This window comes from Mastomys coucha, unplaced genomic scaffold (genome assembly GCF_008632895.1).
Source record: "Mastomys coucha isolate ucsf_1 unplaced genomic scaffold, UCSF_Mcou_1 pScaffold13, whole genome shotgun sequence".
NCBI classification, from domain to species: domain Eukaryota; kingdom Metazoa; phylum Chordata; class Mammalia; order Rodentia; family Muridae; genus Mastomys; species Mastomys coucha.
The window spans coordinates 33980479-33991848 of record NW_022196895.1 but is presented as its reverse complement, the minus strand read 5'-3'; the positions used below and the strand labels follow the sequence as shown (position 1 = coordinate 33991848).

The 11370-nt window shown below is 44.6% G+C and overlaps 1 protein-coding gene and 1 long non-coding RNA gene across 3 annotated transcripts in view; one reads left to right on the top strand and one right to left on the bottom strand.

Annotated features, from left to right (window-relative positions):
* Hdac3 (histone deacetylase 3) overlaps nt 1–10147 on the top strand; it is an 18752-nt gene extending 8605 nt beyond the window's left edge. Inside the window, exons 4-16 of one of the 2 annotated variants that reach the window (XR_004117234.1) lie at nt 1415–1496; nt 1634–1690; nt 1806–1861; nt 2202–2335; nt 3008–3088; nt 3465–3538; nt 3672–3736; nt 5056–5145; nt 5256–5314; nt 5564–5643; nt 5879–6036; nt 9449–9591; nt 9815–10147. Coding sequence is in view for 1 of the 2 variants with exons in the window: in XM_031365508.1 (XP_031221368.1) it covers nt 1415–1496; nt 1634–1690; nt 1806–1861; nt 2202–2335; nt 3008–3088; nt 3465–3538; nt 3672–3736; nt 5056–5145; nt 5256–5314; nt 5564–5643; nt 5879–6036; nt 9449–9518 (1006 nt within the window). In the remaining variant the exon portion in view is untranslated. Of the gene's footprint in view, nt 1–1414; nt 1497–1633; nt 1691–1805; nt 1862–2201; nt 2336–3007; nt 3089–3464; nt 3539–3671; nt 3737–5055; nt 5146–5255; nt 5315–5563; nt 5644–5878; nt 6037–9448 lie in introns of both variants that reach the window. The other variant, XM_031365508.1, reaches the window with a different exon arrangement.
* On the bottom strand, nt 4477–10731 carry LOC116087071. Its single transcript, XR_004117237.1, has 2 exons — nt 10264–10731; nt 4477–6162 (listed from the first exon to the last, which is right to left on the bottom strand). It is a non-coding gene; the product is annotated as an uncharacterized LOC116087071 (long non-coding RNA).
* Between the last annotated feature and the right edge of the window lie 639 nt (nt 10732–11370).

Sequence of the window (11370 nt, the reverse complement as noted above, 5' to 3'; positions counted from 1 at the left end):
TGTGTGTGTGTATGTGTATGTGTGTGTGTGCTCACTCGTGCATGAGGACTCATATGTATATATGGTGGTGCAATGTATGTGGAGGCCAGAGGGCGACTGTTGGGTGTCTTAAACGCTGTCCACCCTATTTATGTTTTTCTTGTTATGTTTTGATGTTGCTTTGACAGTATCTCTGTAACTCTAGCTGTTCTGAGACTCACTATGTAGACTAGGTTGGCTGGCTGGCCTTGAACCTACAGAGATCTACTTGCCTCCAGAGTGTTGGGATTAAAGTCATGTTCTACCACACCTAGGCATCTTGATTTTTTTTTTTTTGTTTCATTTTGTTTTGTTTCTGAGACAGGGTTTCTCTGTGTCCTCACTGTCCTAGAACTCTCTCTGTAGACCAGGCTGGCCTTGAACTCACAGAGCTCTACATGCCTCTGTCTCCTTGAATGCTGGGATTAAAGGCATGCTCTACCATCTGGCTGCCACCTTGAGTTTTTAAACGAGGTCTCTCAATGGCTTGCTGCTAGCCAGCCACCCCCTTAGAACTGCCTCCCCACAGCTGGGATTAGAAGCATAAACCACCAAACTTGCCCTTTTTACATGAGTTCTTGGGGACCGACTCAGGTCCTCCTGCTTGTAACACAAGCACTTTAACTGAGCAGGCTGTCTTGCCAGCTGTGTGGTGTCATGCTTCTGCGAGTTTTGATACAGTATACTAGGGTACCGAATATTTCCTTTACTCTACAAATATGGTCAATCCCTTCTCTTCACCTTAGCTCTAAGCAACTATTGATCTATATTTTGTCTTTTCTCAAATGTTACATAAGTGGAATCATACAGTATATAAGTGGTAATTAATATAGTTGACGTGTGACTTACTGTGCTGACAGTGAGCCGATGGCTTTCAGTTAGTTGCACTTATTAGTGTCTCACATAAACAGGAATGCAGTTCTTTCTTTAAAATGTGCAGCCATAAGCCAGGCAGTGGTGGCCACTGGCTTTAAGCCCAGCAGAGGCAGAGGCAGGTTCTACAGAGTGGGTTCCAGAATAGCCAAGGGTATGCTCTGTTTCAAAAAGAAAAAAAAAAAAGTGTAGCCATAAAGAATATCATTGCACATCATGACAAAGTGTGACACACAGACAGCTTCTCCTTCAGCTAGCTCCCTCACAGTTCTTGTATACCCAAGAAGCTGTTTACTTTGCTTCCCAGGTTGTGTACCAACTCCCTGGCAGTTAGACATTTTTATGCTTCCTGTACCATGCTTTGCAGTGAGGTTTGGTCTAAAACTTTTGTTGAATGGGTCTGTAAATGGCTCAGGTGTGGAGGAGGGCTAGGGAGCTGTTAGACAGTGATAATTTGAGTTTGGGTGGGGAAGGTGGGAGACAGTGACAAGAGGGGTGTTACCCCCTACTCTTTGTCCTGCAGCCCAGTGTTTCCCGGGCTCTTCGAGTTCTGCTCCCGTTACACAGGCGCATCTCTGCAAGGAGCAACACAGCTAAACAACAAGGTGATGTAGCCCTTGGTCCTGGTTTTGTCTTGGTCCTGTTTCCTGTGGGTTTGCAGATTCAGGACCACAGAGCCTTGATCTGGAACCCAGCTTCAATGGTGGGCAAGAAAAAGACTGAATGGGTGTTTTTCTTTCAGATCTGTGATATTGCCATCAACTGGGCTGGTGGTCTACATCATGCCAAGAAATTTGAGGTAAGGGTGCAATGGGGAAAACCGTGGCTACCCTTGGTGAGGTCGGCTGAATGACAGTGCTGGGGAAGCCAGGTAGAAGAATTGCTCCTCTGTTTATAGAACCATCTCCCCACAGGCCTCTGGCTTCTGCTATGTCAATGACATAGTGATTGGTATCTTGGAGCTGCTTAAGTAAGTATTGCCAGAGGAGATGGAGAGAGTTTGGGAACTGGAATGCAGGTCCTCAGGCCTCGGCCCAGCCCTGATCTCCTTCCCCACTGGCTTCTCCCAAGTCCTTTATGCTTTTCTCAGATGGCTTCTTCCTGCTTGTCCCTGCTGCCTGCTCACATTTCAGCCTTCTGCACATTCCTGTTCTTCCCAGTCTCTAGCCTGCAGGAAACTGGTGGGATAAGGTTTCAAGCGACTCGGCCAGAAGCAGACTCTAAATAATTCCAGACATTGGGTTTGGGAAGAGAGGATTGGGGGATAAGGCTCTTCCCCAGACCAGACCATGGCTTTGCCCCCATACCAGGTACCACCCTCGGGTGCTCTACATTGATATTGACATCCATCATGGTGACGGGGTTCAGGAAGCCTTCTACCTTACTGACCGGGTCATGACTGTGTCCTTCCACAAATATGGAAATTACTTCTTTCCTGGAACAGGTAGGGAATAGAATTACTGTGTTTTTTTTGTACCCCTTAGCTCTTTGTGTGTATTCGTGTTTTGTCTTGAGATGGTCTTGTACTGTAGCTCAGGCTAACCTTGAACATAATCCTCTATAATCAACACCCTGACTTATGGCATATCAGGGATGTGCCATTACCCATGTCTGTCCTTCAGCTCCTTGGCATGACTGACTCCTTAGCCTTCTGTTCTTAAGTATTACGTCCTTTCTGCAGAGAAACCTTTCTGACCACTCCATTAAATCAAACAGGTACCTCACCCTCTCTTTTTCTTAGAGTCTTCACTGCTAGTTGTATTTATTGTAGGTTTTTTTTGTTCATTCTTTATCTATTGCTACAGACCAGGCTGGCTTCTGTCTCTTGAGTGGTGGGATTAAAGGCATGTGCCACCATGCCTGGCTAAATAATAATTTTTGAACCAGCCAGGGAGGCACATACCTATAATACCAATAATCAGATGGCTGAGGCAGGGAGATTAAGAGTTCAAAGCTAGCCTGGGTAACATAACAAGTTCCTGGCCATCCTGAGTTACATAGCCATGACTATGTATTGAGTGAATGCAAGTTGCTAGAATCTTGGTGGTAGAGGGCACAGAAAGAATGGCTGTATTGAGAGAACTTCCTGTGTGTCACTGCGCTCTCTTTTCTATAGGTGACATGTATGAAGTTGGAGCGGAGAGTGGCCGCTACTATTGTCTCAATGTGCCCTTACGGGATGGCATTGATGACCAGAGTAAGTTCTGATGATTTCTCCATGCTCACTTATCTCCCCATTTTTTTTTCTCTTTCAATTAACCTCTTCTGCCTGGTATTGTCTACTGTTGGGCCAGGTGTCCTTAAGGATGAATGGCCTTCAGAGGGACCATGAACTCTTGGAATTTGTATGCAATATATTATGTGTGTATATGTTTTGTTTATTCTTCTGGGAGGAAGGTTGCTAGTGTTTAACTCAGCAGATGCGACACCCTCCAAAAGTTCAGAACCAGTAGTTGGTTCTGTGGGTCGCCCCTTTCCTGGGCTACATGCTCTCTCAGCCCCCTTTTTCCTTTTGTTCCCTGTCTCCCCATCCCCTTGGGGTGCCAGGTTGCCCACCTTTGGCCCTCTCCCAGGTTACAAGCACCTTTTCCAGCCAGTCATCAGCCAGGTGGTGGACTTCTACCAGCCAACGTGCATCGTGCTCCAGGTAAGACCCTTAGCATCTCCCTGAGAGGGCTTGCCTGGGCTACAGGAGAGGGATCAGGAAGAATAAGCTCCCTGAGTTGGTGGGGAAGGACCTTAGAGGACACTGATGTTCTTTGGGTTTTTCCTTTTTGCAGTGTGGCGCTGACTCCCTGGGCTGTGATCGACTAGGCTGCTTCAATCTCAGCATTCGAGGACACGGGTGCGTTGCCTTCTTCTTGTTGTTGCTGTTATTTAAAGTTGTATTTTATTTTTTGTTATTATTATATATGTGTATATATTAGATCGTACATAAATACACATGCATACAATCAAAAATCTAATGAGGGAAAAATACGACAAGGTAATAGCAGGGAATCTACTTTTTAATTGTACAATTTTTTTAAGGCTTCACTGTGTGGTATAGGCTGGCTTTGAACTTGGTGACCCTCCTGCTTGAGCCTCTCAAATTCTGCTATTACAAGCTCAGGTCACCACACCTGGCTTGGGAATATATTATAGACAGCATGCTGTGGGAAAGGTTTTCTGAGAAGGTGAAATGGGAGACCTTGGAGACTAAGGAGTGAGCCATAAAAGGAGAGCAGAGAATCCTACCCGTAAGGGCAGAACGTAGTCAGGTGCTGTAAGCTGGCCAGGCTGAAAGTGTGCATAGTCAGTTGAAGGATCTTAAACATGGAAGTGACGGAGTCCAATGAGTCTGAAAGTTACTGTTCTGACTGCTAAATGAAGAAAGGTTTGGTGTGAGAGTTGGGGTCAGGGTGGGTAGTGGTAGTTAGGAATCCATTAACTTTATTTGGGCTGGGCATGTATTGATGGAGAGAAGTATGGGGTCTGAAGGTACAGTAGTAGTTGGGTAGCAGGTAAGGTACGGGAGAGTAGTAAGCAAGACAGTGACAGCTTTACTTTAAAATGTTTATTGAGACACAAAATATTAAAGTATGCTAGTGTTTTTAAAAGGTTTATTTTAATTTGTTCATTTGTGTGTGTGTGTGCGTGTGTGTGTGTGTGTATGTTGAGTATACAGCTCAGAGCCAGGTGGGGACGGTGACTAACTCACTCAGTAAAAGTGCTTGCTATACAGCATGAACACTCGAGTTTGATCCCAGAACTCATATAAAAACACTAGGCCCGGTAGCACCCATTTATAAGCCATAATCCCAGCCCTGGTGAAATAGAGACCAGAAGATTCATAGGGCTTGGTAGCCAGCCAGCTTAACCTACTTGGCATGTTCCAGGTTAAAAAAAAAAAGGTGGATAGTACCTTTAGGCCAACACTTGAAGATGTCTTCTGGCCCTTGTATACATGTGTGAACACATGTGCACACATCTTCAGACACACATTCACTGGCACACGTGAAGACTCACATTTATACAAGTAGTCACACACAAAGAATGCAACTTTGAGTTGTACTACGCAATATGACAGAGAAATTTTGTTGATCAAGTCTTTGTCCAATATTTCAAGTCATGTCTGGGGTCACATGTCGTAGATTCACCTAGTCCTCTTGTTGCTTCTAACAGAGAATGTGTTGAATATGTCAAGAGTTTCAATATCCCTCTCCTGGTGCTGGGAGGTGGTGGCTACACTGTCCGAAACGTTGCCCGGTGCTGGTGAGTATTCTGTTCTGCTCCTCTGTGGTTCACATAGACTCCCTGAAATTGGAGGGGTGGTCCTTTCAGCCCATGCCGCCAGCCCAAACCCCTCTGCTTGCTGGTTTCAGGACATACGAAACATCTCTGCTGGTAGAAGAGGCCATTAGTGAGGAACTTCCCTATAGTGGTAAGGTCCACTTCATGATGCCACCACAGGGGGACCATTCTCACCAGTCCTCAGAATGACCTTGTTTGAAGGGAAATTGTACCTTCTGGGAGCTCTGCAGACTAAACCCCTGTGCTCAGAGCAGAGCAAATACTCTTACACATGGGGACCAGGCCTCGGAGAGGAGCTCGGAAAGCCATGGGATTCAGTCTTTGGTATCTCAGCCATACTTTCGTTCATCCCCTCTCCCAATTGCTTCTCATCTCTAAGAGTACTTCGAGTACTTTGCCCCAGATTTCACACTCCACCCAGATGTCAGCACCCGCATCGAGAATCAGAACTCACGCCAGGTGAGCAGCTTGGGGAGGCTGGACACAGCAATGAGGGGAGGGCTCAGGGGAGGTCCAGGAGGTGGGAAATGGAGAGAGCAAGAGAAGGAAGTTCTGGGCTGTCACTGTTGCTCTTATTGTGGGGTTGGTTGGGAGGGACAGTTACCAGCTGAGGATAGTCAGGGACGATGGAGGACAGGATTCCGGATAGTATAGGAGTCACCCCAGCACTACTGACTGTTTTCTTCTGAACTAGTATCTGGACCAGATCCGCCAGACAATCTTTGAAAACCTGAAGATGCTGAACCATGCACCGAGTGTCCAGATTCACGACGTCCCGGCAGACCTCCTGACGTACGACAGGACTGATGAGCCCGACGCTGAAGAGAGAGGCCCTGAGGAGAACTACAGCAGGTCTGGGGCAGGGCTGCAGGGCAGGTGCTTCCTCAGGCTTGAGAGGAGGCCCAAGTGAGAAGGCATGAGTTCAGGGGCCCTGGCTTATTTCCTTAGACTTCGAGCCTTCTACTCTTCTTGATACTCCTAAGAACAAAACAACATATTTTTTGAAAATATTATAAACAGCATCAAAATATGTTGCGTTTCCATAGTTCTAGAATTATTCCATGGGAGAAACTGTTATTTATGGCTTGATTTATTTGTTGTTTGGATAGATGATTTTCTATGTTGTTGGATAGATGATTATAAGAATATTACATGCTCATGTGCACATTCAGAATTTTATTTATACAGCTTTTTTTTTTTCTTGATTTGTTGCTGTTGTTTTTGGTTTTTGACACATGGTTTCCTCTGTGTGGACCAAGCTGGCCTTTAAATCTGATATCCTCCTGCCTCTGCCTCTTGAGTGCTGGGATTAAAGACATGCACCACCAGGCCTTGCTCTTTCTTGGTATTTTTGAGATTGGGTTTCACTATCATAGCTCAAGCTGGCCTTGAGCTCATAATGATCCTCCTGCCTCGGGTTTCTAAATGCTGGGATTATAGGCATGTACTGCCCTACCCAGTTTGTTTATAATTTTTTTGTTAATATGTGAAGGATATTTTCTATATGTTGTTTTGAGTTACGTTTGTCTGTGTTTTTCTTTTAAAAGACGTTTCCCATGTCAGAATGTATAGATCAGTGGTTTCTCAGTTGTGTAATTCCATTGTGTGGTGATCATATGATCACAAGGGTAATCAGTTACAACCTGTGGATATTTACATTAATCTCTATCCCACTCCACCCCACACCCCTTTTTTGTGGCTATTAAAATAGTAAAGACTGTGGCACTGAATCCCTTTATGTATATATCTCTATGCTTGTTTGAGTGGGTCTGATTTTCAGAACTATTGCTGTTAGGGCAAATGATATATACAATAGAACTTTTTATATTTGCTGCCAAATTACTTTCTAGAAAGAATTTAGTGGTTTATTTACATCTTTTTTTTTTAAAATAAAAAACCTTTTATTTATTTTTAGATTGATTTATTTTATGTGGATGGTGTTTAGCTTGTGTGCATTTATGTACATCATTGTGTACCTGATAGGGTGCCAGATCTCCTGGAGTCAAGGATGCTTGTGAGCTGCTCTATGGGTGCTGGGAAGAGAACCGGGGTCCTCTGCTATGGCAGCAAGTGTTCCTAACTGCTGAGCTGTCTCTCTAGCTCCCTGTTTACATTTGCCAGCATTTTACTCCGTCCTAAGCAGTGAACCAGTAGACTACCGCCCATATCTCTCTTTTATAGAGTTTCTACATTTGTTTAAATCATTTTTCTAGAATTATGAGTTGTATTGAGTGAGGTGTGTGCGTATAATCTTTATCTTCCTTAGGTCTATGTTGAAATATTTATAGCTAGAATGAAATAGGAAAAATTAGTATAGCTCTTTTTGTTGTTAATCCTTAAAGAAATTTCTAGAAAATGTTGAGAAAGGACAACAGAACCCAGATGGGCCAAAAGAAAGAAAGATGCAAAGAGATGGGCTTAGTAGGGACCTGATACATTTACAGGACTGAGACCACTCAAATTGCTCTGTGCTTCTGTGCATGAGGTCGAAGCTGGCTTTGCTGCAGCTGTGGGTGACTTCTCAGTTCCTCCTGGGTCTATTCTGGGTTGTAGAATTCTGGCCTCCATTTCTGTCCTTTGGACTTGGTCTTGATCCTTGGGACCTTCCCCCTCTTCCATGGATACCTCCCTATTCCCTGGCTTAGGTGAGGTTTTCAAATATCTGGTTCAGGCTCTGTCTAATCAGCTTTTCCTTAGCATTTGTCTACAGGCCTCTAAAGCCTGACTTCTAGAAACTGATTGCCATTGTCTTAGTTGGTTCAGCAACACCTGTTTTTTTTAAGTTCTCTTTTTGTCTGGGTTTGGCTTTTTCTTCTATAGTTGCGTGTTCACATCTGGCTCTACTCTCTGCATAACCCTAAGAGATGGGTCTTATCCTCAGATGACTAGAGGAGGAACCCAAGGCTCAGAGAGATCAAGTAACTTTCCTAGGGTCCTGTAGTTACCCCAAGTGACTGACTCCTCACTTTTCACCCTGGGCTCTTAGAGCTGATAGAGATGGCCTTGTCTGCCTGCCTTAGTCCCTTGCTTCTCTTCAGTGACTTTCTAAAGGTCAGTTTTAGTGAAGTTTTTCAAAGAAAAGAAAGCCAGTATTGAATACTTTCTGAGCCCTGTGTTGCTATCACTTCTTTCCTCTGGTAGTTTAATGGCATGTTAGTCTTCCACTTGTGCTTCCCTTCCTGTCAATCTTCTATTCATACCTTGTGTCAGTCTTCTGCTCATACCTTTCCTCCAGTCAGTCTTACAGCCTTATCTTTCTGTGATGGTTTGTATATGCTTGGCCCAGGGCAAAAATTCTAATAGTGGCACTATTAGAATATGTGGCCCTGTTGGAGTAGGTGTGGCTATGTTGGAGTAGGTATGTCACTGGATGTGGGCTATAAGACCCTCATTCTAGCTCCCTGGAAGTCAGTCTTCTGCTAGCATCTTTTAGATGAAGAGGTAGAACTTACAGCTCCTCCTGCACCATGCCTGCCTGGATGCTGCCATGTTCCCACCTTGATGGTTGTGGACTGAACCTTTGAACCTGTAAGCCATCCCCAATTAAATGTTGTTTTTATAAGACTTGCCTTGGTCATGGTGTCTGTTCACAGCAGTAAAACCCCAACTAAGACCCTTTCTCTGCCTCATTCTCAGCTTACACCATTCCTCCTCCTCGTACTTAGAAGCAACAGTTTGAACATGTCCTGCATACAGATCCTTCCTCGTCTTCTGAAATGACTTTTGTCTGCCCACATGAACCTCAGCATTACTGGCTTCCTTGTCATTCTGGAATGGCTCAGCTTCCTTGGACCTTGTAATTTCTGTACTTGGTTTTCTTGTGGCTTGGTGGAACCTTCCTGAGATCTTTGCCTGGCTAGCCTCTTCACAGAATTTAGATCTTTCATTCCTAGAACAGTCTCTCAGTTTGTAGGTCCATTGTTACCCTCTTGTTCACAACAGACTCATGTAGAACACTCCACCATTTGAAGTTATTGTATTCATTCGTTTGCTTTGTGATTGCTGGTCTCATGAGGTAAGCTTTAAGAGGTTGTATGGAAATCTAGTCTGGCTGATTCTCTGCTGTTAAGTAAGGCCTACAGCAGTGCCTGGCACACAGGAGTCTCCATTTATTGAATACATGGATTGCAGTAAGTCCCTGCCATCAAGAGGAGAGGAACTGGCTTTCAGAAGACGCACATGGACAAGTGGCTCTGAGGAGGGTGCTGGGAGGAGTCTGGAATTTGAAGAGAGGGTTCCTGATCTCTTGTCCCTTGTTTTACAGGCCGGAAGCACCCAATGAATTCTATGACGGAGACCATGACAATGACAAGGAAAGTGATGTGGAGATTTAGAGTCGCAGGGATGCTGCGTCCCCAAGAGGTCCTCGTCACCTCTGTGGTGGGGAAGAAGTGTGGATCCCCCAAGGTCTGAACTGGGCACCCCAGGGCATTTACCAACTCTGGTAAAGGGTTTGGAAACCACATGTGGTTCTAGAATCAATTCCCCTTTCCCTCAGACTCTCAGCCTGATGCTGTCCCTATCAGAGATGAGACATGGACAAGTCTCTGGAACATTATGGGTAATGGGCCCCAGCAGCTGTCCCCAGCCCCTCTTCCCCTCATTTGTTCTTTCTGTCCCTCCAATACAGAGACTGTTAGAGATGAAAGTTTGGACGGTACTAAGGTCACTTCTGACTTCCTTCTGAGTTCCCCTTCTACAGTTCTTGCTTCCATGCAAGGTGAACCTGAGGGGAGGAAGGCGTGACTCTCTGAAACTTTAACTGCAAATGAAGCACAGTGGCAAGGAGGAGAGGGTGTGAAGCTCAAACTGGCTTTATGTCCATTTTACTGTTTTTGATCTAATAAACCAATTAGTATTTTTTGTACCTTTCCGGGGTTTTAATTCTTGCTAGTTAACAGTGTATGATGTGAAAAGGAAATACAGATGGTGATGATGTGTATAATAAAATTGTTAACACTCACTCAGTACTTATGTTAGGCCCTGTGTGTATAGTCCCCAAAGGATTATTTTTCTCAAATGGGGAATTAATAGGACATTTCTACTGAAGAGTTAGATTAACCCAGGCAGATTACTGACCTGAGAAGGTGTAAAAGATGTCTTCAAGTATATGAGCGTGGGCGTTTGGAATGAGGATGTTAGCTGGTAAAGATGTCCTGAGATAAAACACAGTAAGTGCTTGCTGTGCTGATGTAAGAAGCTGCTCACGAACTGACTGAGGAACAGGGCTGGATCCTGTGTGTACCACACACAGACCCCTTCCTGGAGGAGTCTACCACCATCAGGCATGGTAACTGTATCGATGGTACAAGAAAGGAGGGACAGATAGCTCACTGTCTTTCAGTCAGCCTGGAAGTAAGTAGCATGGGAATTCCTCTGGACAGTCTGTAGTCAGAAGCTGGACAGCTCATGCAGCTTCTCATCTGGCAGTTTGAAGGCTGGAAACAGAAGATAAAGGCCAGATTCAGGAGACAGCAGAGTTAGTAGAGTCTCTGATATTAGCTAAGTACTGGAGGCTCCAAAAAGTTCTGAGCCTGTCCTCAGAAACAGACACTTGGAATCCTTTCCTTCAGCCCTCAGGGTTATTCAGTTCATACTTGCAGGCCCCAGTAGTCAGTAAAATGTAGTCAGTAAAATGGATGGCATTGCTGAGGGAGAAGATCATGTAAAGACCATACCCAGAGAACTCATGGGCATGTTTGGTTAATGCCCGTGAGGAATCCTGGTTAAATACGGTGTGGATGTCGGATTAATCTGTGTAAATTTCTATCAGTTATATTACAAGTCACTTTAACTCCCAGAGTCCAGATTTCTTTCTTTCTTTCTCTCTTTTTTTTTTTTTTTTTTTTTTGAGATAGGGTTTCTCTGTGTAGCCATGGCTGTCCTGGAACTCACTCTGTAGACCAGGCTGGCCTCGAACTCAGAAATCCACCTGCCTCTGCCTCCCAAGTGCTGGGATTAAAGGCGTGCACCACCACCACCGCCCGGCGAGTCCAGATTTCTTAAATGGTGATACCAGTAGACTCTATGAAGAAATTGTGAGGATTTAATGAGGAAAGACATGCCATGTTTAACTTATGGCCTGCTCTATAGTTTGTGCCCAATATGTAGTAACTAATTGGTGCTTTAACATAAAACCTGGCCTATAGTTTGTGCCCAATATGTAGTAATTATTTAATTGCTGCT